Source organism: Coccinella septempunctata, chromosome 6 (assembly GCF_907165205.1).
Source record: "Coccinella septempunctata chromosome 6, icCocSept1.1, whole genome shotgun sequence".
NCBI classification, from domain to species: domain Eukaryota; kingdom Metazoa; phylum Arthropoda; class Insecta; order Coleoptera; family Coccinellidae; genus Coccinella; species Coccinella septempunctata.
The window spans coordinates 5,947,391-5,975,282 of NC_058194.1; the positions used below are offsets into that span (position 1 = coordinate 5,947,391).

At 37.4% G+C, this 27,892-nt stretch overlaps 1 protein-coding gene across 1 annotated transcript in view; it reads left to right on the plus strand.

The window, feature by feature from the left end:
• LOC123315471 (unextended protein) overlaps positions 1-27,892 on the plus strand; it is a 227,137-nt gene that overhangs the window by 164,362 nt on the left and 34,883 nt on the right. The window contains exons 5-8 of the mRNA XM_044901167.1: positions 15,003-15,194; positions 15,252-15,398; positions 19,686-19,826; positions 19,892-20,158. Coding sequence (XP_044757102.1) covers positions 15,003-15,194; positions 15,252-15,398; positions 19,686-19,826; positions 19,892-20,158 — 747 coding nt within the window. The remainder of the gene's footprint in view (positions 1-15,002; positions 15,195-15,251; positions 15,399-19,685; positions 19,827-19,891; positions 20,159-27,892) is intronic.

The window sequence follows — 27,892 nt, forward strand, 5'->3', positions numbered from 1 at the left end:
TTTTCCCAAAATAAAATGATTTGGTGTCAGCGGTTCCGGGTCGTCTATATCCACTGATACATGTGTTATCGGTCTACAGTTAATGATATTCTCAACTTCACCAAACAGTGTCAAAAGAAGTTCATCCTTGAGGGTCTGGCTATTCAAACTCGCGTGAAAAGTCTTCTTTACGGATTGTATCCCTCTCTCCTAAGAACCGCCCATGTGCGGTGCTCCAGGTGGTATAAACTTCAATTTTATTCCTTTTATAGCAAGTTCTTCTCCAAATTTATTGTCAAATTCATCTCTAACTGACAAGCATGTGAAAATAACTCCCCATCGTTTCCCTTTTCTTCTTCCAACTGAAACATACATAGGGCCAAAATAGTCAATTCCGGTAAATGTGAAAGGAATAACGTTGGAATTCAATCTTGAAGTAGGTAATTGTCCCATTATCGGAATATTAGGTTGTGCTCTACGCTTCCTACATTTCAAACATTTTGAGAAAGTTGTGCTTACTGCTTATCTGGCATCGGTGACCCAGAATCGTTGTGTCAAATCACTCAGTTAGATACCATGATGTCAACATTTCTCATGATAATACTGGAGGAATAATTTTGTGAAGGCATTTTTCGGATCCAGTATCCAGGTCGTTTCGCTGTGTTATCTAAATCTCATACTGAGGCCCGGTACTTTCACGTGCGAATAACTAAATTTATTCCATAGATACATAAGTCTTATTCTTAGGATAAATAAAAATGCAGTCTTTTCACTTTTAGATAGTGTTATTCATCGAATAAATCTGTCATTGAAACTCGTTAATAAGATTTTATTTGTCATAGATCGAATGTCGGTACGTCATTATTGGTTGAATTGTTTAGATTCTGGATGTATGCATGGTTATTCTGTGTGTGATTTTCACGAAATATTTTCTTTCTAGTTGGAATTATGACAATTTCTATAATGCGGTGTCTTATTTTACATTAATCTGTGAAAAGTAGTATACCGTGTTTTCATAGAATTGTTATTCGTCGAATAATTTCATCTGAAAGCACCGAAATCAAAGATATAGAGTAGAAAGATAGGAAACGCCCACATACCGCTAGTACTAAAAACCGACTAAATTTGGGCCAGTGAAAACACATTTGACAATGAGATGTCGCAGAAAACGTATTATCAATACAGAAAAAATGTTTAATAACAGTTTTCTGTTTTATGATTGAGGGGCGCGAAATTCGAATTCTATTCCTTGTATTGAATTTCAATATTGATCTTGTTGAGATCAGAAAACAAACATCCTGAGCGACAAAATAAAATGATTTTTTTTTGTTTTGTGACCAGAATGTTAGTTTTCATCTGAACATTGTGTTTGGAATCGATTGGTATCAATGAAATACGCAGTTGGATGTGATAAATTTTTATTTGAAATCTATAAAAAATTTACAAAATTTTGAAATTATGAACAACGAATAGAGCTTTTATTATTATTATTATTACATAAGTATAAGAGTAGAGGAAAATTTCCTATAAACTCAGACAGAAATTTACAAAACGAAGTTCACACAAAAGTAGAAGTAGAACTTGCTCCAAAAAGATCCAGTCCATTCTTAAATCCGTTGACAGTCCCAGCATCAATCACGTTACTCGGCAAACGGTTCCATCTCTCGAATATTCTGTTTGTTAGAAAACTGTGGCGTTGTGGGGTTACGAACTTGTCCTTAAGCAATTTAAACTGGTGTCCTCTCAAATTGTTGGAATTAAGTGTATATAGGCCACGATGTCAATCGGAAAATATTGAGCCTGTCCTCGTAGGAAGGACGAATTATTCCGAATGGTATTCGAGTAATCCAACGCTGCACTGACTCAAGACGACATTCATCGGCACGTGTGGAAGGCCACCAAACTGGGCCAGCATACTCTAAAGTTGGTCTAATGTAGCTGGTGTAAAGAAGTTTCAGGGTGTCAACGTCACATCCACAAAATGACTTCTGGATGGCATAAGTCATCTGTCTGGCTCTGGCAGTGATAGTGGAAATATGATTTGACCAACGTAGATCTTCGGTAATGGTCACACCAAGGTCACAATGACTTGATACACTTCCTAGCTTTACACCACTGATGCTATACTCTCTTCTCGGGTTGTTCCTACCGATATGAAGCACACAACACTTATCCACATTCAAGGGCAGTAACCAGTTGTCACACCAAACACTAATTGCATGCAGGTCACGTTGCAGTGTATCGTAGTTAGAAAGAGGAAAGTTGTAAATTTTAGTATCATCTGCAAACATAGAACAAGCAGAGCGGAGCAATCTGGGGAGATCGGAAGTGAATAATAAAAATAAGATAGGGCCAAGAACGGAACCCTGGGGGACACCAGATGTCAAAGGCACATCTTGTACGGAGAGAGAGCGATTAACCCTAACTCGAAAAGTTCGGTTGGATAGATAAGCCTTAATCCAAGCAAGTATACTTCCCCTGATTCCAAGATGTGAAAGCTTAGCAAGCAGTCGACGGTGGGGGACCTTATCAAAGGCCCTGGAAAAATCAAGATAAAGTACATCCACCGGCATCCCCTGGTCCCAGGCTTTAGTCCACTCATTGATGCATAAAATGAGGTTGGTTATTGTGGAGCGACCAGACAAGAATCCATGTTGTTCATTAGGAATAACGCCATTAGCCAAAGCAAACTGGGTAATATGATCGGACACGATTCTTTCCAGGACTTTCGAAGCCGTTGATAGTACACTTATGGGCCTATAGTTGTGCGGTGATAGTTTGTCCCCTTTCTTGAAAACCGGTGTTATGGATGCAGTAAGCCAGTCTTTAGGGAGGGTAGAATATTTGAGGGAACAGGAAAATATTTTGTATAGGGGCAAAGCCAGGGAATGAGCGCAACAACGGAAAAGTTTAGAAGAAAGGCCATCCAGGCCAGGAGCAGTATCCCTGAGCTGAAGTAAGTACCCACGAACAACCTCCTCACTGATCACGATGTCGGAAATTTCACCAGAGACTCGAGGTAACTTAACTTCTGGAGGAGGGCCATCAGGCTCACTAACGAATGCAGAAGAGAAGACATCAGCAAACACACCGGCCGTTTCGAGGGAATCCTTACAGAGACGGCCATCCTTGTTGCGAACGGTTGGGAAACTAACTCCCCCGCTCATCGTAGACTTGAGGTATTTGAAGAATTTCTTCCTGTTCACAGAAGTAGCCAGTCCCCTCTCATACTGAACTTTAGCCTGCTTTAGTGTGGCGGAAAAGTAGTTGGAGTAAGTACGATGATTCTGAAAATCACAGGTTGATCTTGTCCGAAGGTATTTCTGCCATAGGGCCTTCTTTCTTCTAGCCATTCTCAAGACTCCATCATTGATCCACGGTTTCGCAATGTGCACCCTAACCGAGCGAACGGTCGTGCAAGACGTAATAACCTCGTCAACCATCTTCAAGAAGGAACACCACATTGCATCAACATCTTCCTCATTCTCAAAAATCAGAGACCAGTTTATAGATTGCAGTAGTTCGGATGCTTTGTTATAATCGATATTGCGGATTTCTTTAGTGGATTTAGAATTTGGACACAGAAGTCGGAATTGTAGTTCCGTTGACAAGGTGATATGGTCAGATTTTCCAAACGGTGGTAAATAGTCAATATTAGAAACGAGGTTGGAGTCCGTCACCAAGATAAGATCGAGTAATGAGGGCACCTGACCGATTCTGAATCTAGTCGGTTTATCTACTAATTGTTGATAGGCCGTCTTGCTGATGAGGTCCGCATAGGGATAGGAGGGGGAACCAAAGGGCGGTAAACCGTTGAGAGGCCATTCAATATCTGGACAGTTACAAAAATATTGCTATGATGAATTGTAGCATTCTGGAGAAATTCCACGAAATCTGAGTCACCAGGACAAGGACGGGGGCGATAAATACACCCAGTTAAGAGGGAAAATCTGCTTTTATGGATTTTCAAAAAAATACTATCGATACCCGACCAGTCGTAGTGTGCAGCTTCAACAGTGAAAAAATCAGCAATGGTGTCCCGCACATAAATACACACTCCACAGTGCCCTATGGTTACGTTGTTATCATCACGATATAAAGTGTAGTTTGGAATATGGAATATGCTGCTAGGTAAGGATGGTTTCAGCCAAGTTTCGGAGAAAAAAATAAGACTAGGTTGATGTAATTGGACATAAGTTAAAATTTCAAAAAATTTAGAAGAGAGGGACTGGACGTTACTGTACATTATTGGCCACACCTGGAGTCCCCCGAAGCATCAGGAAGGGATGGGGAACTTTTAGTATCAGTCGTCTGTATTATTGTTGGAGATCCCTTTACATACTTTATCGTGATATGCTTTTCACCATTGGACTGTCTTCTCTTGAGCTCCCTTCGCAATGAATCGAGCTCAGCCACCTGACTCTTCGTTTTGTCATCCCGCAATATGATATCACGAAATCTGCTATTTGCGATTAGACGCGATTTGTTTCTCAGCAGACTAGAGACCACACGAGGGTAGGAGAACCTTAACCTCAACCATCCAGGTCGTGATTTGTCCTTGGATGGTAATCCATCGACACCGAGCAGGTTTTGACAAGCCGATTCGGATATGCAGTTAACGATATCAGAGGCCACGGAGAAATCATCAGATGGATCAGTCCCTTCAGGGACATTGAGGGCAAGAAGATTATGGGATTTTTCAAAACGCTCGAGAACCTCAGGGATGACTATTGACTGAGGACTAGCAGCCGAAAGCAACCCAGGCTTGATTTCGCCCAGACCCCTCGAAATATCAGATATCTTGTCCGATAATACCTCCTGATCACGCTGGATCAACTCAATCTGGGAACGTTGGAAAGCTAGGGCCGATTCATGGTCAGACAGGGTCTTGGAATGCTGAGACAAAGTCTCAGTACATACGGAAAGCTGATCGAACAATTCATTCTGGCGTTTCTCAATCCGCCCAACACTTGATGATAAATCCACAATCCGCTCCATCAACATATTGAAATGTTGAACAGTCAAAGGGCCATCCGATGGTAACTGGGGAGTGGGAGGCCGTGAAGGAGACGGTGAAATCGGGTGTCCACCACCAGAGTTACTACGCAATATACGTTCGTTCGTAGTACAAGCAGAACAGCACCACACGTTAGAGGCTCCCTTGAAATAATTTAATTCCCTATCAGTTAGATTTACACAACCCAAATGAAAATCCTTGCTACATTTAGCGCACGAAATATGTTTATGGTTGGTCGAGATAGATTTGGCGCAAACGGAACAAGCACGAGCCATATCGGAAACAGCGCTTTCGAGAATAAAAAGGAAGATACAATTAGGACTCTTCACTTTCTTGGGCCTATAAGAAAGACTTACACAGATGTTGGAGGGCCGCGGATGAAGGAAAGTAAGATTAGAATGGATCAAGGATCAACGTAACACACCGTGAGGGAACCGTCAGATATGTACGGCGCGCTGAGCTGGATGTATGTTCTCACGCGCTGATAATAATCGGCGAATGTAAATGAAAACAAAAAATTGAATGTAAATACCCTCAAGGATCTAATAACTGCGGCCAATCGGTTTGAAAATGTAAGTAGAAGTCAAGAGATAATCTATTCTTTACCTGCTTACACACTTAAGTAAGAACGGTACCGAATAATAGAAGAACTCGTGGAGCACAAAGTATACGTCTGTATTCTACAATATGCGAACTGATAATTACTTTCACTAAGATAGAAGAGTATATGGTTATCTGCTATAGGTATGTCAAAGGTGTTTTTTCTGTGAAAACGTTTTGAATTAATAAACTGAGTTGAATTTGTACAATTTATATCAGAAATTGATATGAACCAATATTCAATTTACCGTCATAGGATACACATTTCCGTTACTTACATATTATTTACAAAATTTTCAGAACCACAATTGAAAAAAAAACCTTACAGAGGTATACATGCAAGACCTGTATTCAAGCCCGTCAGTATAATTCCTTCATGGTATGGTCTTTTTACATAGACATAGAGACATGGACTGAGCAATGACAGCATGAAATTGGCTTTTTTCATAGAAAGAGAGATGACCGTCGGGAATTTACCTGTCTCTTTTTTGTTCACATAGAGGTGAGTGTAGACCAATCAAAATTCTAGAAAGAGACAACTGCATTCCCGACGTGCGTTTCTCTCTGTCACTTTTTTTAACCGTATTTCATGCATAGATAGAAAGGGAAGGCACAGTCTATGTCTATATGTCTATGTCTTTTTATGACACAATATACGAATTGATTGATGAATGAACAAAACACTCACAGAATGTTTCATAAAACTTTGACTTTCCAAACAACAATTTGACAGTCACCCGATTCCCAAATCGAAATCCATAAAACTTTTGCATTTCTGAATATATTGAAGGCAATTGAGAATCTTTGAATGGACGTATCAAATCAAACTTTATTAACAAGTTAAATAAATCAAATAGTTTTACAGGCAGATATACTTACTACTTACAGAGTACTCAATAACAAACATTTTTTTCTACTCTGTAAAATGAAGGAATTCATCCAGCCTAAGATGCTAATCTTGTGTGCTGATATGAAGTCATAATTTCCCCTAAATGAGCCCTTCATGTAAGGGATGCTTCTTGCATACAACAATTCACGTGGATGAAAAGTTCTCAATCGACTTGCAGTAAACTGTTCATTGCACATGGTGTAGTCAGTAGTGTTTGCAGGCCTTTACGCCCTGAAAATCAAAAATTATAGAGTAGAAAGATAGGAAACGAAGCGACTAAAATGATGTGAGCGCCATCTGTGTTTCAAATGTGTTTTAAGGCCCCAAGACTGGTTAGAATATTAATTCGAGGGACATATGAAATTTTGCGAGATGTCAGAGTCATATGGCCATTTTGATCAAACAAGTTTTGAATGTTTTGATTCTCGTATCTATATCAAATCAAATCAAATCAATTTATTTCCCTCAAAAATCTTACAGGGTATGTCAAAAAAGATAAACAATTGTATGACTTGATACATACAAAAGTAAGGTTTCAAATTTCAAGATATACATATAAATGTATAAGACAATCAGACAAATAACACACAAAGACATACAATGTGACAGACTAGAACCGATGAGACATGAACTCATCCATTGAGTAGAAAGCATTCTCGGCAAGAAGGGACTTGACCATCCTCTTGAAAGCCTCACAACGAAGGGAGGTAACCTGAGCTGGAAGTTTATTATACATTCCCACTCCGTGGAAAATGTGGTTATTCTGCGTCCTCTTCAATCGATGTCTGGGTATTATGAATTTGTCTTTAGCTCTTGTTTAGTGATCGTGTATAGCGGAGTGTTTCAGAAGAGTATTCTTATTTCTATGAATGTACAGGAGGCACTCGAGAATATAACAGCATGGAGCTGTGAGTATGCCATATCTCTTAAAAAACGGCCTGCAGCTGGTCATCCTATTAACTCCAATCATCACCCTTAATGCACATTTTTGCTTCATGAAAACCCTATCAGCATCCGGAGACCCTCCCCATAGGATTATACCGTAGGTCATTCTTCCGTGGAATTGCGTAAAATAGGTGAGAAGCGCTTCCTTTTCAGTCAGTAAGTTCTTAAGCTGTCTTATGGCGAATATTGCAGTCGACAGCTTGCTACACAACTCATTAACATGTTGTGTCCATGTCAAATTTCCACCGACTGTTACTCCCAGCAGATTTATATTCTCGATGTTGTGAAATTTTGTTGATATTACCAGTTCCTGCGTTTTGTCTGTGTTCACTTTCAAGTCATTGCTGTTGAACCATTGAACAGCTCCTTCCATCGAATTTCCTGACTTTTCACGGAGTAACTTCTCATCCTTTGCTCTGTTTAGGAATGAGACATCATCAGCAAAAAGCACCTCTTCATCCGTCGTCACGTTATCCACTAGGTCGTCGATATAAATGAGGAATAAAATTGGTCCGAGTATTGATCCTTGGGGCACCCCTGACGTGATTTCTCTCATAGATGACACGCTCCCATTTAGGTCCACAACCTGTTTTCGATTTTCCAAATATGCTTTCATAAATTTCAATGGTGTACCTCTAACGCCAATATACTCCAACTTAGAGAGTAATTTGCTATGACTGACACAGTCGAAAGCTTTGCTGAGGTCCATGCAGGTTAGTACGGCCTCTTCAGAGTTATCCAACGCCTCAACGAAAAACTCCATCATTTTGACTAGCGCGGTAGTAGTCGACCTCATCCTCCTAAATCCATGTTGTTTGTCGCTGAGTAGGTTATTCTTCTCAAGGAACGAAACAATTCTTGTTTTGAAAAGAGATTCAAAAATTTTCGACATAGCTGGCAGTATCGATATTGGTCTATAATTGTTGTGATCTTCTTCGTCCCCCTTCTTATGTACCGGTATGATTTTTGCCACCTTCAACTCGTCAGGAAAGTAGCCCTCCTCAAAACAGCGATTCACGAGGACTGTAAGTGGATCAGCCAGGCAGTGAATGCACCTTTTCAGCAAATTTACCGAGAAACCATAAATGTCCCGCGACATTTTCATTTTCATATCGGCTACAGCTCCCATGATTTCCTCAGGTGTTGTCGGCGCCAGAAAGAATGAGCCGGAATCTTTAATCCTTTTGTTTTTCAATAAGTTTCCGCTGATCTCTGGATGACTGCGGTATACTTAATTTGTCAACTACTGTTGAAAAATATTCATTGAGGTCCTCCGCTGACAATCTCGTCAGGTTACTATCCACTTTTCTGCTCTTTATCTTAGAATTGATGATCTTCCATATAGCGCGGTTTTTATTGTCGGATTCGTTCACGAACTGTATATTTTTATTTTTTATTGTCATGGTTATAAGTTGCTTAAGTTCTTTTTTCAACCTCATGTACAATCTTCTCGAGTCATCATTTCTTTTGACCATAAAAATAGTGTGGGCTGCGTCCACTTTCTTTTTCAATTCGACAACCTCAGGACTATCCCAGAATTGTTTTCGAGAAACTCGAATACTCTTCATTGGAAAACATTGTTTGAATATGTCAGTTGTTATTTCATGAAATTTTCTGTAAGACGCAGCCACTGAGTTCGTTCTAACAAAGCCCCAGTCTGTGCCTTCCAACCGTTTACAGAAGAGAGATATATTGTTCTCATTTACGATATGAGTAATTCTGCATTCATGTTTTTTAGGAATGTCTACCCGCTGGATATCTAATCTTTGCGACAGATGATCCGATAAGTGATGATTCACCGTGGATGCATTATAAACATCAGGGTTTATATTTGTAAATATGTTGTCAATGCAGTTACTCGACGTCAGTGTTATACGGGTTGGCTCGCTGAGTGCAATGTGCATACCGAATGTTGTCAGCATTTCCTGCAGTTTCATTTTCTCGTTGTTTGCCTCATCGAAACAAACATTGAAGTCACCCGCAACCACGACATTATGATGAGGTTGGTCGAATATAAAATTCAGAGCCTCGCACAGTCGCTCCAAGAACAAGTTGAAGTCGCCCTTTGGGGGTCTATAAACGCACAAATAGTGGGTATCAGAAGACCTCTCGAAGACAGCACACATTTCAATATGTTTCTCAACAGACATTTTGTTTATTGCTACAACTGGATCACACTCGTAATTATCCCTGATCAGTATCAGGCTGCCACCATGTTCGAATCTTTCGCGGGCGAAGAAAGTCGCTACCCTATAGTTCGGAATATTAACACATTTCAATTCGTCGTCAGGCATCCAATGTTCAGTTATACACGCTATTTTATAATTTTCTGTGTTCAGTACGAAATCCGCTGTTTCGAGTTTATTTCTCAGACTTTGGAGATTGGCATTCAGTATTGCGTCTTTAGATGTTTTTTTAAGCGTCCTTTTTTTAGATTTTTGTAGTCTCTCCTTGACGTTTCTGTCCTTCTGATTCTCTCCCTCCACGAAAAAACCTGAATCTCCTCACAACCACTCCCAGAGGCCAGATCTCCGACCTATAAAGCTTCTCCACAAGAGCCAAGTTAGCACCAATCCTAAATGATGAGCTTCTAGATTCATCTCGTTTGGGGAGTTTCTCGACTATAAAATTTTCATCGGGAAAATGATTTTTGAGATGGCTCTCAATTTGATTCTCCTCCACATTCTTGCTTACTCGTCCCAAATAAATCCATGCGAGTCTTGGGGCTCCCGAAAATTGGGCCAAATTGTCTCCGGTTCCAGTAACGCCAGCTTCCTTCCTTTTCGCAGATAGATTTTCCTTTTTAGTTCTTTTGTATTTTGATTCTGTTTTATAGGAGTTATCTTTTTTCCTTCTTCTCCTTTCTATAATCTCCATACTCGTGTCGATTTCTGTTTTATCTGCAGTTTTCTCTCTGGATTCAGATTTATTAACTATTGAGGTTGGTATTGCAGATTTCTCTACGATGATAGTAGGAGCAGTCTTATCAATGTCAGATTGTTGACAAAGTTTTCTATTCCATTCCGGCGATATTGGTCTAGAAGATGGCGCCTCGTGTTCTACATCGATTTTTTCGAGTAGTGATGTATACTTTTTCATAACTTTTATTTTATCCTGCAATTCTTCGACTAGCTTCGTTTTTTCTTCTATAATTATATTAAGATATTTCACCTCCATAACTGCGTCCTCTTCTCTCACATTCTCTGGTTCTGGTAGAGTGGCAGACCCATCATCAGTGCAGCAGTTTTCAGCCTGCATCGATGTTTGTTGTCTACTGATTGATTCTTCAAAACAGAATTCGTTTAATTCTGAAATACGACTTTTCAGTTTTTGTATTTCGACATCCTTCTCTTCGCACAAGCATTCTCCAGAACGTTTAGAGGTTATGTCGTCACAACAAATTATTTCTCCGCAACCTCCTACGTATAATCCACAAATTTTTAACACACAACTAGGATGGTATGTCTTATAACACTTGGCACAAGTTACGAAAATTTTCACTTCTTTGGCACATTTATTACAAACGTTTTCTCCACTGTGAGTTGAGCGTGGCGCCATTGTTGTTATTCAATTAGGGGTTAGACAAACCCTAGACAACCTCGTATCGCCTTTTGTTTTTCAAGCCCGTTTTGGTTGCTGATTATTGAAATTTTTGTCTAATTTCTTGGCGAAAACCTCAGAATATTGTTCGAAAATTATTGTATGGTGAAGAACTGTGGATCAAATAAAACGAATTTTATTAAGGAAAATGGGAATGTAAGTATTAAAACTGGTAACATGTGACTCGGTCATTCATTCATTTTTATTTTCAGTGCTACGAAGTGGATAAAATTTTTAGGACGTAAAGGACTGCAAACACTACTGACTACATCATGTGCAATGAACATTTTACTGCAAGTCGATTGAGAACTATTCATCCACGTAAATTGTTGTATGCAGGAAGCATCCCTTACATGAAGGTCTCATTTAGGGGAAATTATGACTTTTATATGTCCATTCAAAGATTCTCAATTGCCTTCAATATATTCAGAAATCAGAAGTTTTATGGGTTGAGTTCGGCTTAGCGACTTTTCGACTCTGAGCATGTCAAGTGTATTTCAATCGCGTTCGACTTCGATCTCTGAGTATTCTTTTTTCTGTTCGGGTCGAGACGGAGCATGTTCTCCGATCACGCTCGCACTTCCCCGAGTTTGCTGATAGAGAACGATGAGGATCTGTCAAGTGTGAAGTTGTGACTGCCGTCAGTGACAAAAACTAACGAGTACCTCTGAAAAACTGCCCCTGCCGCCGTAATAGAAAATAAAGTGATTTTTTCGGACGGTTCAACTGAATATGAAGCAAAAATCTCGCAATTATTGACATTGGAATGATGCCCTATTTGAGAAAATTTGAAGATATTTTTCAGATTTCAGAAAAATTTTCTGCGGAATCATTGAAGCAATGTAGAATTCAATCTGATATTGAAGACTAAAGTTGGTACCATTTCAGATGCCTTTACTTTCCTCTTCCTCATAATCCAAAAAGAGTTCAACACTAAATCTTATAATAGCATGGTTCAAATTCATTTCGCACTTTCAAATATCAGATAAACTTTCAAACAAACAAAAATCAAATAGTACAAATAATACCATATAAATAAATGACTAGGATATTACTATTTATTACTTGGTACATAATTAAATCACACAAGCTAGCAGCACCTCTAGTCAATGGTGACGGCAAACTGAGCTCAGCACAATGAGGCCAGTGTACCCAGTACCAAATTTCTGTCAAACGTTGGTCGTTGTTTTCTTGAGCTCCGAGGAACTGCGGGAATCTTGAAAGCACCCAAAACAATTTTCAAATCTTCTCATTCTTACATATGTCTTGTTCTACCATATTTCGAAATGATCACTAATTGTTTTACAAATTGCACTTATCGAATTCATATTATGCATATTACGTCGTTGGTTTTCACCAATATTTCTATACAATTATTTTCGGAGTGCCAAAATAGGACGCGGCAAAAAGTTGTCAACTCGTCTTGACAACCATTTGAAACTCCTAGGTGATGTCGACAGGGAACTCCCAGTACGTTTGGGTTTGAAAATGACCGGGAACGAGATCTAATAATGACGTCACGTTCCCCGTGCTCTCTCGGTTCGATCTGTAGAACTTCAAGCCGAACTCAGCCATGGATTCCGTTTTGGGAATCGGGTGACTGTCAAAATTGTCGTTTGGAAAGTCAAAGTTTTATGAAACCTTCTGTGAGTGTTTTGTTCATTCATCCAGAATATTCATTCTGGACCATACCATGAAGAAATCATAAAAAAGCATGAGGAAATTATACTGACGGGCTTGAATACAGCTCTTCTATACCTCTCTGAGGTTTTTTTCAATTGTGGTTCTGAAAATTTTGTAAATAATATGTAAGTAACGGAAATGTGTATCCCATGAGAGTAAATTGAATATTGGTTCATATCAATTTCTGATATGAATTGTACAAATTCAACTCAGTTTATTAATTCAAAACGTTTCCACAGAAAAAACACCTTTGACGTACCTATAGCAGATAACCATGTACTCTTGTATCCTAGTCAAAGCTCTATTCGTTGTCCATACTTTCAAATTTTTGTAAATTTTTTTATAGATTGCAAATAAAAATTTATCACATCCAGTAGCGTATTTCATTGATACCAATCGATTCCAAACAATGTTCAGATGAAAACTAACATCCTGGTCACAAAACAAAACCATCCTTCTGTTTTGTCGCTCAGGATGTTTGTTTTCTGGTCTCAACAAGGTCCAAATTGAAATTCAATACAAGGAATAGAATTCGAATTTCGCGCCCCTCAATTATAAAACAGAAAACTATTATTAAACAGTTTTTCTGTATTGAACATACGTTTTCAGCGCCATCTCATTGTCAAATGTGTTTTCACTGGCCAAAATGTGGTCGGTTTTTAGTACTAGCGATATGAGAGCGTTTCCTATCTTTCTACTCTATAATCTTTGCTGAAAATTTTATCCACTTCGTTGCACTGAAATAAAAATCAATAAATGACGACTTTTAATACTTACATTCCCATTTTCCTTAGTAAAATTCGTTTTATTTGCTCCACAGTTCTTCACCATACAATAATTTTCGAACGATATTCTATGACGCTCACATCACTTTAGTCGCTTCGTTTCCCATCTTTCTACTCTATAGTCTTTGACCGAAATATGGTATCCTTCAGATAGGAAATTATTTAACAGATATTTATTGACATTGAATAAAATTTATTCGAAGGTGAAAGTACCGGGCCTAAGTCTAGTCTACCTCTGAGGACCAGTATATCTTCGTTATTGATTTCGGGACATAATTTTTTCAATCTGCTTTTCTTGTTCAAGTTTTTAGCATCTTCCAGCAAGCTGATATCCTCGGAACAACTATCATACTGGCTCTTCTCAATCCATTTCGGTTCAGCGTCCTTTATCTCACCTGCAGTCAAATAATCTGGAAAATCGATGCCTTTTTTTCTGAGTCTCTTAACCCAAATTCTGCAAATTCTCATTGTCCAAGCTGTTGTTCTTATTAATCACAACCATTTAGAAAAACGTTTCATGTCAGGTAAAAATTCAAATTTCGTAATTTCCGAAGTCAAATTCACGGAAGCATTTTTCGTTAACTCTTCATCATTCTCCTTGGCCATTGTTCAGGGTCTATTTCTTTCAGGAATTCAGGTCCAGTAAACCATTCGAAATTGATCTGTCGAGAAGTGATCGAATATGTACTTGCAGCTTAGTCTGCTATGTTAGAACCAGTAGCAACCCAATGCCAATCAGAAGAATTCGTCAACTCTAAAATTTCTCCGATTCTGTGTAATGCAAACTTTGCAAGTTTTTTCCGTTTCCTTTTATCCAATGTAAAATTGTTGAAGAATCAGTCCGTCCAAAAATTGGACGGAGGCAGTGAAATTAACCCTTCCAAGTCCTGCAAATGGAAAAGCTCTTGGAATATCGTTCCTTGAGGGTTTATAAATACATACACCGAATTTCAAACTCTTTATTCATTTTTTAGACCTAGTTTCGATTATATTTCGAATATCCATTTTATGGCTGGAACTGACACTTCAACATTCTAGGAATAAAAAATCTTTCAAATAGTATTTATCATCTTCTAATGAATAAACACTCTGGGTTTGAAAGAGTTCATTCATTTCCGATACCTAATACCGATTTCAGTATGACAGTACACGAAAAAAAAAGTACCCGACGCCACTGATCAAATGGCCGCTAGATCTGAAGTGGCTGCTAAGTTCACACCGGTGATGATTTGGGTCGAAATTGCTACATTTGTCTCTATTGAATCTGAAGATACAAAATAGAGCCGAATGTCAATATTCAATATTGAATTTTATTGTTTTTAAACTTCAGGGCGCGAGACCGACTATTCGATTATCCTAACAATCGGCTAAATAATCCCCCCTACACTGGGTCTCTCGTATGTTTATTTTTTCTATGCTTCACATCTGGGAGGCGTTCTTAGAAGATGAAATTTTTTATCTAACGAGTTTACCTTTTGATAACCACATTCTTATTCATCCACAGGTTTCTCTAGGATACCAGTTTTCGAAGGCAATCGTCAAAATATAGTGACCATGCTTTACATCAAGGACTTGGCGTTTGTGGATCCTGATGATAACACCCCATTGAAAACTTTGTGCCAATTCTATCAGAACCCTTGCAATTTTGTTTTCGAAGATGTTACCTTGGATGTCATGTTCAGAATTTTCAAAGAAGGTAAGTTAATTCTTACGAAGCAATTTTAAACAGCCTAGCTTCCATTCATTTTTTTAGGTAACAAAGGTCATATGGCTTTCGTACACAGAGTAAATAATGAAGGCGAGGGTGATCCATTTTATGAAACCATTGGGCTGATTACACTAGAAGATGTAATCGAGGAGCTCATTCAGGCTGAGATTATGGATGAAACTGATGTGTTCAGTAAGTATTCAATATGGATTGAAATTTATTCTGGGGGGATTCTGCATTTCTTAATAAACTTTTAAGGGTTTTCACTCCCAATCTCTGAAACAAAATCAATTAAAAATGAAATAAACGATTTGCTCCTGACAAATTAGTGCAAGAATTTATAGAGTAGAAAGATGGGAAACGACGCGACTAAAGCGATTTGAGCGCCATCTGTGTGTCACGCGTGTTTTTGAGACGCTAGGACTGGTTAAAATATTAGTTTGAGTACCATTTGCAGAAATATATGTAATTTTTTAAGATTTCAGACGTCAATTTTGATCAAACAGGTTTTGAATGTTTTGATTCTCATTCCGATTTTTGTTTATCTGGCTCGTTCTAGTTGCTGATTTTTGAATTTTTTTGTCTTTTTTCTTGGTGAAAACATCCAAATATTGTTCGAAAATTATTGAATGGTGAAGAAGGGTGGATCAAATAATATAATTCATTTTACGTGATTAAGTTTTTTACTCAACTAAGGAAAATGGAAGCGTAAGTATCAAAAGTCGTAACATGTGAATCGGTCATTCATTGATTCTAATTTTCAGTGCTCCGAAGTGAATAAAATTCTCAGGACTTGAAGACAATTACTTCATCAAACACTACTAACTACACCATGTGCAATGAACATTTTACTGCAGGTCAATTGAGAACTGTTCATCGACGTAAATTGTTGTATGCAAAAAGCATCCCTTGCATGAACGGCCTATTAAGGGGAAATTATGATCCTTATAGGTCCATTCAATGATTCTCAATTGCTACTCTTTCAATATATACAGAAAAGCAGAGGTTTTATTGATTTCCATTTGGGAACCGAGTGCTTGTCAAATTGTTGTTTGGAAAGTCAAAGTTTTATGAAACCTGCTGTGAGTGTTTTGTTCATTCATTAATCAATTTGTATATTGTGTCATGAAGAGACCATATCATAAGGAAATCATAAAAAAAGCACCAAGAAACTATACTGACATACAGGTCTTGCATATGTCTGTAAGGTTTTAAAGTGTGGTTCTGAAAATTCTTTAAATAATACCACATATGTAAGTAACTGAAATATGTATGCTATGATGGTATATTGAATATTGGTTCATATTAATTTCTGATATATGTATATTTGACATATTCAACTAAGTTCATTAATTCAGAACAACCTATTGTACAGATACAACACCTTCGACATATAGCAGATCACTATATACTTTAGTGTCCTAGTTAAAGCTTCATTTATTGCCCACTATTTCAATTTTTGTAAATTTTTTATGAATTGCAAATAAACATATAGCACATCCAACAGCGATCTTCCTTGATATCAATTGATTCCAAACAATGTTTAGATGAAAACTAACATCCTGATCACAAAGCAAAACCATACTTTTGTTTTGTCGCTCAGGATGTTTGTTTTCTGATAGAAACAAAGTCAATATTGGAATGCAATACGAGAAATAGAATTCGAATTTCGCGCCCCTCAATTAAAAAACAGAAAACTGTTATCAAAAAGTTTTCCTGTATTGACAGTGCGTTTTTAGCGCCATCTCATTGTCACGCGTGTTTTCACTGGCCAAAATGTAGTCGGTTTTTAGTACTAGCGATATGAGGGCGTTTCCTATCTTTCTACTCTATAATCTTTGCATTTAGAATTTATGGCTCTTACATATGAAAATTGTCGAGGATGACAATGACAGTTCGAACACAAAACAACACTCAACTCGGCAATCGTAGAGTAGGCTCATGCATTTGTTTGACTGTACTTCCCCAAATCTCCATTTCTGCTGATATCTATTAAGTTGTTGATATATTTCTGTTGTCGCTGAGGACCATCTATATATTCTATATATTTGGTTTTCTTTGTATTAAACCGTAGACTGATTTGTCGGCTATGGTCTGTTACCACTGATAAGAGTAACTACAAATCATCCTATCTGTTGCTAGTAGGAGAGCGTCGTCAGCATATCTTAGATTGTTGGTGACAATTCCATTCCCAGTCAATGGGAGAGAGCACGGAGCCTTGTCGTAATCTAGAGCTGCAGGTTAGAACTAAGCAGTATCGAATTTTAACCATTTGACGTTCAAATTCCACTCTTACTATAAGAAACCATAAATATCGGATGATACCCGTTTTATAGCAAATTCAGCAATACTGTATTGGTTATACACATCATGAATTCTGAACATGTATTAAGAAACAGAAATAATTCTATTCGGTCAGTTCTTATATTCTTCACGAGTTTGCTCGTTGAATGAAATCTTTTTATGAAGACCTACGTATCGTGCTACTAAAATGTTGGATATTTTGTCAACTTTGTTTTATTGAATTCATCCCACAGTGAGTACCCTTTGTCAACTGGAATTATCTTAAAGAAGAAAAATGTTGTTCGCCGATGCTGTTGAAATTTCTGCACGCATCGGAATATCTTCAAAGTTGCAGTTCATCTGTTTATCCCGTGGATCGATTGAGATTACCTACAGATGAGTTTTATGTGTGATCGTTATCAAAGCAAAACAAAATACAACCAAAGATAGCAGTATTTTACGATTTCGACCATTTTATTAATATTTCGAAAACATAATAATATGTGACCTTGATATTCACCTGATGTCGTTAATAGTTATTTATGTATCAAGGACGAAAAACTGTATTACAGTCGAGCCTGCAAATTGATAGACGAGGTGCAGCCGAGGATAGCAAGCAGGCAAGACAATATAGACAGATGGCGTCATCTAGGTGTCCGCAATTGCCAATTCCCTGGGGTCTGGTGAAGTGTTACTGTTATCCATATCGCTATCACTATCCATTCTTGATTATAATGAAGTCTAACATTCAGACCACGCACCTAATTCACTGTAAAATCTAGCCGATTTCGTAAAGAATTAATTTGACAACACAGGTACATCAAATTCTGTATTCACAAAATTGATTCAATCGCCCCGAGCCGGACGAAAAGTAATCAGTACAAAATTTCGGGTTCATTGCCAAAATGTTATTTTTGCATACGATAGCAAATTCTTCAAAGGTAATTTTGCTATAGAATAAACAAAAATAAAATACGAGGTAAGCTATTTATAGTTTGAATATGTGGTCTATACATTGTTTCATTTCGAACACCTAGTAGAGTTTTAAATAATTATGATAGTTGCAGTGTCTTTTTCCATTATTTTTGTATTCACAGCCAACTCATTCCACCAAATTAATTGATTCGAAGTTATCGAGGTTTTTCTCTAAAACCACAAATTCCCCATCATATATTTGGTTCCTACTACTTTCCTTTATATTCAGAAACAATTTCAAAATATAGTCCCAACTGACCCTAATGATTCCGTGTTGAAAAATATTCGAAAATTTTACTGCTAAAGCGTAATATATAGTACTCCAATCTACACATACACTACTACTTAGCACTGGATTACTTGAATTATCTAAAAACAAAAGGTGGAAGTGGATATCTTTAAATAATGGCTCAAATACACATATACATCCCAGTTCATTTCATGATTCAGTTCAGTACATACCAAATTATTGGCAGAATCTTGATAAAGTGGAAGTTAGTTCAGACTGGATTGCTTCTTATAAGGTATAAATAAATCCAAAATTATATGAAATATTCCAAATGAAAATATTTGTTAGAAGAGAACAAGAGAATATGTAATCCTGAATCTGCTTATGTTTTTAAACAATATGAAGATTGAACGATGATAACATAACAAAGTGGTATATTTTTTCTTAGATTGAATGCTATATTAAGCAACACCTTTGAATCTTATTTCATCAACATTTTTCAATAGAATTTAACCCCAAGCTTGAGTATTGAAACATGACTGATATGGTACATACAGAGGAGCATAAAACATTTGAAGAGTTTTTCACGTGAAGTGTTGATGTCAATTAAAATACCCAACTATCAATACTCTTCTGTAAATCAATGAAAAATTTTGGTAGCGTTCAGAATCTTCGCCCGGTGTGCGTCCGACGTCTGAAACGGTTGTTCTATTGGTTATCGGACCGTTAACTACCGTTAAAGAGCGCGTTCGACGTTGATTCCGAACACGATACTTGCATTGCAACTCCAATTCACTATTAGACATCTTAGGACGTTTCCTCCTTTGTCTCACCGACCATTTGGCTTAAGAGAAGGTTAGTTATCGTTAGGATTTTCGACGAGGATACCCGCGATAGAAGTTTGATAAAGCTCAGTTGAAATCGTAGCTCTTCAGTTGCTCGAATTGTAAGAAAAATTGATAAGTTCCTAATTAGGAATTTTTTTGTTTCAGCTGATAACCGGTCTAAAAGAAAACGAATAGCAGATCGAACAAGACAAGATTTCAGTATATTTGCTGATCGCAAGACTGACTCATACAAAATACGTATAAGTCCACAATTAACTCTTGCAGCTTACCAGTTCTTGAGTACAAGTAAGTGATAAATAATCTTCCAAGTGTGGAATTTTGTCCTCTTATTCATAAAAACTTTTTTGTAGGTGTGGAATCCTTCCATCCTAATGTATTATCAGAAACGATTCTGAAAAGATTACTGAAACAGGATATCGTCTGCTTGATAAAGAAGAATAAAAATTGGAGAACAGATCCTAACTGTATTATATACCAGCAGGGCAAATCAGCTGATTACTTTGTTCTGGTTCTTGAAGGTCGTGTCGAAGTAACTGTTGGCAAGGAAAATTTGACCTTTGAAGGGGGGCCTTTTACTTACTTTGGAACACAGGCTCTCATTCAAGCTATTGGTGTCGGTAAGTAACTTTGATGCACCTTAATAAACTGCTCGTCAAGAAGTTGTAATATTGATGTTTTCCGAAAATGCCCATCAATATATTTTTTCATTCACATAATCTTATAACGATTATAGAAAAGTATTCTGGTTCATCGTGAAGCAAGTTTTTATCGAATTCAATCATTGTTTGTCCGTGTGTGTACAAAAAGCAAATTTTTTCTACTGGTGCTGTAGCTTGTAACACTCCGTCTACCCATTTTGGATCTTTGACGAATATTTTCAGTAGCAAAGTACCCTGAGAGTGAACTTGACATCACACATTAGTTAACATAAATCAATTGGTCATAGTCCTCTTGGGCTATGACCAATTGCGGGCTCTTGCCAGCAACAGCCAGGCGCACATCATTTCATAAAACCTGAAAGTTTGTCTGCACACGTCACGAACACAGGTAAGAACGATGGTCGACTATGTAATTTACTTATGTTAGTTACTTTGCAAGGTAACTGGTAACAAAGATGTTAAAAACTGCACCTCAATTACTTTAAAGTATAAAAGTCAGTTTTTTGATATTTCCTCTAGAATAATATTTAAAATGACGTCATCCATTGTACCCTTAGTATGGTTTCAACCCCCTGCCGGACATCTCCAAATTCTAAAAAATTGTAGGTACTTGCACTTACATTATAATAATAATAATAATAATAATTAGTCCTTTATTTCCAACAGGTTAACACCCAATTACAGGAAAATTGTGAGAAATCATCAGAAATTTATACTAACGTATGACAGCATAGGCATGAAACAAAAATTTGTAATGTTAAACATGAAAAATGACCAAACCCATTAACATAAAAAAAATCCAGCCGAATATCAACTGACCCCCATGAGAAAAAAAAAATTGTACAGAATATTGCGAACAAAAAATTTCTACTCAATAGAATTAACATATATGTCCACTATTTCATCTATAGAATCAACAGTTACATCACACTTATCAGCCACAGTATTGTAAATATAACACATAAAATTAATTGGTGATTGTAGGTTCAGATTAGTCCTACCAGAGTTCAAATAAAACAAATGTCTATTTCTAGTTTCTAACCGTGGAATAAAAATTGGTAACATCTCCAACAATGCCGGGCAATCAATCCTGTTATTCAGCAAATTGTAAACAGTTTTAAGGGCTAATATACCCCTCCTGTTCTCCAATGTTTGTCCATTGAACCTTTCCAGTAGACGTCTGTGATTACACCCTATTGGAGGATATACAGAGTCTTCCCTCCAAACTAGAAATTTACAGAATTTACGCTGAACGTTCTCCAACTGATCCCCATGACACCGGTATATAGGTCGCCAAATAAGGCTGGCGTACTCGAGTCTACTTCTTATCAACGAATTGAAAAGGGAAAGAAGAGTTTTAGTGCTTGCGAAATACACACTGTTACGAACTATAAAACCGTATACTCTGAATGCTGACGATATCAGATTTTCAATGTGAGGTACAAAAGAACATTTTTCATCAAATATCACACCTGAATCCCTAATCTATGTAACACCTGCCAGCTCTTTTCCATTAATATTATACGGATACATAATAACATTTTTTTTACGAGTATAAGACATTACCTGACATTTATTTATATTTAAGTCTAAGTTATTGAGATTGCACCACCGAGACAATTGATCAATTGCTAGTTGTAATGTGGCACAGTTGAGAATTGACATTATCCTGAGATAAAACTTGAAATCATCCGCAAATAATAAACCCAAAACTTTAATTTCATCCAGTAAGTCATTTATGAACAGTATAAACAATAATGGGCCCAAATTTGAGCCCTGGGGAACTCCGGATGATGCAAGAAACAAAATGAATTAGAACTTCACCCTGACATATTGTCTCCTGTTTGAGAGATATGAAGTGATGAGTCCCAACAAACTGTCCGAAAATCCATAGATATACTTCAACTTCATAATAAGCCGTCGATGATCCACACTATCAAATGCTCTACTAAAGTCAGTGTAGATAACATCTAGTTGCCCAGACTGGTCTAAGATCTCGACCAGTGTCTGTGAAAACACCGCCAAGTTTGTTAGACTCGAGCGATGCGGCAAGAATCCATGCTGTTCACATATTATTTTGTTTTTAATTTCCGGAAATATACGTCTATGCAAGGTTATCTCGAAAATCTTAGAAAAGTTTGACAATATAGAGATGGGTCTATAGTTGGTCACGTCAGATTTGTCTCCCTTCTTCAAAACTGGAATGATTTTTGAAAGTTTCCAAATTGAAGGATATACACCCGTTCTCAAGGATAAATTAAAAATGTGCATGAGTGGTACCGCCAATACACGTATACAATCCTTAACAAGAAAACTCGGTATTCCATCGGGACCAGCTGTATTTTTGTTTTTCAATTTCTTGGCCGCCGATATTAAATCATCTTCACATACGGAATCAATATGAACAAGAGATGAGTCAGCCACGCGGGCAAAATCTTCAGACGGCACAGACCGCGGACTCCGATAAACACTCTCAAAATACCTAGCAAACGTGTCTGCAATATTACGCGCTCCGCTATTAACATTTCCATCAGTATCCCTCAACTCACCCGGAATACGAGAATTACCCTTTCTGTCATTTATGAAAGTCCAAAACTGAGCCGGGTCCGACATAATTTTCTGTTCTGTTGATTGAACATAATTAGCATGAGCAATGGATATACTAGATTTCAACAATTTTCTTAGTTGCTTATATTCACTGTAATAAGAAATCATTTTTGTATTTTTGAACCGTTTCAAAGCTTTCTCTTTCCTGAACACAAGACTGACAACCTCAGCATTGTACCACATAGAAAAACGTCTCCTTCTAGAAGACTTACGAGGAATTGTTCTATTAAAAATTTCATGAAGCATGGAGTACAAAACTTCGCAGGCCTCCTCTGAATTGACCTGATTTAACAAAATTACTGACCAGTCAACATCGAGAATCATCCTATACATCGTCAAGAAATCAGCTTTTCTAAAATTAAATTCATAAGTATTATTATAGTGATCAATTCCGATAACTCGACGACGCACAGATACATTCTCAAGAACGAAATGAATAGGAGGATGGTAGGGATCAACATTTACAAGCTAAAATGTATCCTCCAGAATATCACATTTTATGTTAGAAAATACAAGATCCAGCAGTCTCCGCTTTACATTCAAGATGTTATTGAACTGCCTCAATTCCAATATTTGGGAAAACAATTTTAAAGCTAAAGTTTTACTGTCCAATGAATCCTCGATATACAGTGTGGCATTAAAGTCGCCAACAATTAATAAGCCACCACTGAGCAAAATATCCTGTGATGCCAGAATATCAAAAAATAACTCATATGTACGGTTCTCAGTACTTGGAGGAATATATAAAACAATTATAATCAAAGTAGAATAATTGAATTCTGAAAAAAGTACCACCCACAGCAGGATTCGAACCTACGACCCCCCGATTACCGGTCATGTACTCTCCCAACTGAGCTACCCGGGCTGACGTGAGGATCCATCTGCATTGTCTGGAAACCACTATCTTCAGAATTCACATGTTAGTATTATCACTTCCGAACTCCGGCGTTCGAAAGCGATTGGAAATGTTATAGGTGGAGGGGATACACATTCGCTTTCAATGATCTTTGGGATTCTACATATCCATTTCCCAGTGCGTCGTCGACATATAGCGACATCAGCGGGGATCGGATGCGAACCTCCGATCATTGAACAAATTAAGCCGAAAATATAAACTGTGATGATAGTTTTTTGTCTAAAAATATAATGAAAATGAATGTTTTAGCGGCATACAGACAGGAATTGAATTCTGAAAAAAGTACCACCCAGAGCAGGATTCGAACCTGACCGGTAATCGGGGGGTCGTAGGATCGAATCCCGCTCTGGGTGGTACTTTTTACCTTACAACAGACAAAATCAATAGTTGGAGCACACCTTCTCACATTATTCAAGTCAATAAGAGTTGCATTATATTTACTATGTACAGCCAGCAATACACCACCACCTCTCTTCGCTCCAGTTGCTACTTGATCTCTATCACAACGAAAGACATCATAATCCACAGGAAACAGCTCCGAATTCGAAGTCTCATTCTGCAGCCAAGTTTCACTTATGGCCACCAAATCAAAATCACCACTCAAAATGTTTTCAAAAAAATCTCGCACTTTCGAGTTAAGTCCTCTAACGTTTTGGTAATAACAGTGAAATTGGTTGTGTCTGCAATTGGGTGCATCTAGTTTAACGAAACGCCACCATCGACTGGAAAACTGAATATAAACAAAGCTCAATTTTTTTCATTGTAGATCACTAAATTGTTGATTGTGGCGGCGTTCCTCAACCCGTTTCCATACAAGAGTATATCAATGTTGAGCAAAATTTCAGAGATATTGTCGTTTACTGTCCATGACCACGAAATGGTCTATGACGTTTTAAATCTGAAATCTTCACGAAAAAATTGTATTTGTGTAATGAACGCGTGTTTTCAATCGATGTGAAATTTAATGCCTTACAACTTTTTTATACGTTTTTTTACTTCTTTCATATATAAGCTGCTTCTAAAGATTTTTCCGGGAAATCAATATGAAATATAACATTTTAAAATGTTTCAGGAAATTGTCCCAACTTTGGGATCCATTAATGAGAAAAAGTACTCACTTGATCTCATTCGACGTGGAATTCAGTACTCTATAGCTTTTCTCGCAAGTAATCAGTCGATATCCGTATTTCTTGAAGACATATGAGTGAAAAACTACAAAAAATCCCATTTCTTGGCCGCCAAATGTTATGCTCAATTCCTTTGAAGGAAAAAAGCCAAGATGATTTAATTCGGTCACTGATGAAGCCATTTAAGCAACAGAAATCTTTTATAGGCACAAAATCCTTACTGAATCTCAATTTAACCGGACTGAAATGAATGAGCCAACGGGCGTGCACGCGCTACACTAGCTACAGATCCCATTTCAGGCGGATCGCGCGTACGAGCTCGTAGCCGCTTGAAAACGCCCGCTCGAAGTCGCCTGCAGTGGACAACGCTGTATTGAAATACGTTACTTGGGATCTGTAGCGGCTTGCCGGACTTGCTCGTTTCGCGTTTCGCTTGCTCGTTTCGCGTGAGCGCGTAGCCGCTCGAATACGCTTCCAGTGGACACCCGGGCTAATATCTCCGGAAACCGACTGGACAGATGTTTTGAGTTCCTTTATTTCTTTCTGCAGTGATACAATCACTGACTTTAACGATTGTATGTCATTGCCGATTTTTTCGCAATCCTCACAACTCCGAGAAATTGACTTCTTCGAGCTTATAATGCGAATTTCAGAACTTGTTAAACCAATACATAAATTCCCAAAAATGCCATGGCATATACAGCAGGTAAGAACAAGATGATCCCCGAAAAGGCGATTGCAGCAATGACAGTTTACTTTATTAACCATTTTAAAACGAAGGTATTATAATTATAGGATGTTTGTATCTGCGACTGTACTTATAGCATGCAGATGTTATATCTTATCTGGCAGTTTCTTACGCTATCTCCTTTCACCACTACTTCAACACAATTAAAGTAGTATTTTCAGTTCAAACTTAGGGATAAAAATTCACGGACACTTCGGAACCAATCTGATGATACTCCATAGAAAATAACGAAAATGTTACTCAGAAATATTCGGAAATAATCGACTCATAGGGATAAGCGTTCAACGAGGAACCTCACCCATATTTATACGGGAAACTACTGAACGTATTTTCATGAAATTCAGCACTTATAAGTATTTCACGATGCTGATGAAATATAAAATATTTTCAAGGCATGAGCACCTCCGGTTTTTCCGGAAATGACGTCAACTTCCGTTTTTCAAATTAGAACACCATTTTTTTATTGCAGAAATAGATTCCTTAGAAAATTTCGAGTTATTTTGATGTAACATTTTTCAGTTTTGGTTGGAAAATTCTCTCTGAGCGGGAAATTTCTAAAAAAAAATCGAAAATAGAGCTCCGCTGAAACAAGAATAACTTCGAGGTTTTTGGATGGAAAATTTTCATTTTTGGGATTTTTCAAGATGTAAGATTGATGTATCCACTTTGAAAATCGAAATCGCGATTCATGATACAGGGGATGAAAAAATCGCTTTCAAAGTTAGGGATGACAAAATCGTGAAAAATCAATTTTTTCAAATTAGAACCCCATTTTTTTATGGCAGATCTACTTTGAAAAATAATGTGAGTGTATGCATCACACCCTTGCCCTAAAATGGATATTTTCTGAGTTATTCACAAAACACTGTTTTTCGTCTTGAATTTTCAGCTATTTCTTTTCCCTCACGCCAAAAAGATGAAATTTTCAGGAACTGTTATTTGAACCATGCTGTAGATTTTTCACCCCTTCTTGAAACCGACTTCAAGTTACTATTAGGAGAACCATGGCAAACTCTCGCAGTTATAACTAGAGAAGATGCTCAAAGTTTTGACCGTTAATTTCTAGACATTTATTTATACGTTTCAGGAATGCTTCGTGCGTTGCTCTTCTTATTTCATCGGGAGGAAGAGATCTGCAAAAGTGTTTAAAAACCAAATTGAGTTTCAAAACTATGAATCTAAAAATCTAAACAAACCTGAACGCATTTCTGACTCGTTCTATGCAGTCCTCTTTATCAGTCAGGGGAGTTGAGTAGACAATATTTTTTATCCTACCCCAAACATAATAGTCTAAAGGAGTTAAATCGGGAGAACGTGGTGGCCAAAGATGTGGACCATTGTTCGTCAACCATCGATCTTCAAATAGCCTGTAGAGGATATTTGACACATTGAGTGAATTGTGTGGAGGCGAGCCATCTTGTTGATACCATAAGTCATTATGGTTCTGTACTAGCGGCTCAATTATTTGAGTCAATATGTCTATCTCCTAAGGGAGAACATTCTTTAAATAATGCAAACATGTGTAGTGTTCTATCTTACCAGTTAAAGTCCCATCATAAATGTGAACATCGAGAATTGCATTATTTTTGATGGCGCAAAAAACATTGAAACTCCAGGTCTCTTGAAAGTTCCATTGTTTGAAGTGGTGGTTGTTCTCTTCATCCCAATAATGACTGTTATGCCTATTGAAAGAACCATTCTTTGTGAATTTAGATTCATCTATCCAAATTATACAATCCAAAAAGTTTTCATTCTCTTGAAATCGAATCATAATAGCTTCGCAAAACTCTGTTCTCCTGACGAAATCAGTTTCCTTCAAATGCTGTACCCTATTGAATTTATATGGGTGCATTTTATGTTTTTTAATATTCTCCAAACACTCGATTGAGATAATCCCAGATCAATCTCGGCATCTTTGAGAGAATTTTGAGGATTCACACGAAAATATGCAAGAACTGTAATTTCGTTGTTCTCATCTTCTACTACACTTTTTTCTCCGTGTATAGTTTTCTTAACGAAAGATCCGACATTTCTCAAGTTTGTCATGGTTCTGTTAATGGTATCTCTCGTTGGTCTGGGTCGGTCAGGAAACCTCTCAATGAACAGTCGAATCGTTCTATCTACAACTTTATTACATTCTCCATGAAGTAGAATGAGGTTTAAATAATCTTCATTGGTAAAATTAGGCATAGTGATCGATTTTATAACTTAATACGAATTATCACCAAATTAATAGTAAACACAAAATGCTACTGAATATAGAGGAATTTGGAAGATGTAATTAATGATATCTA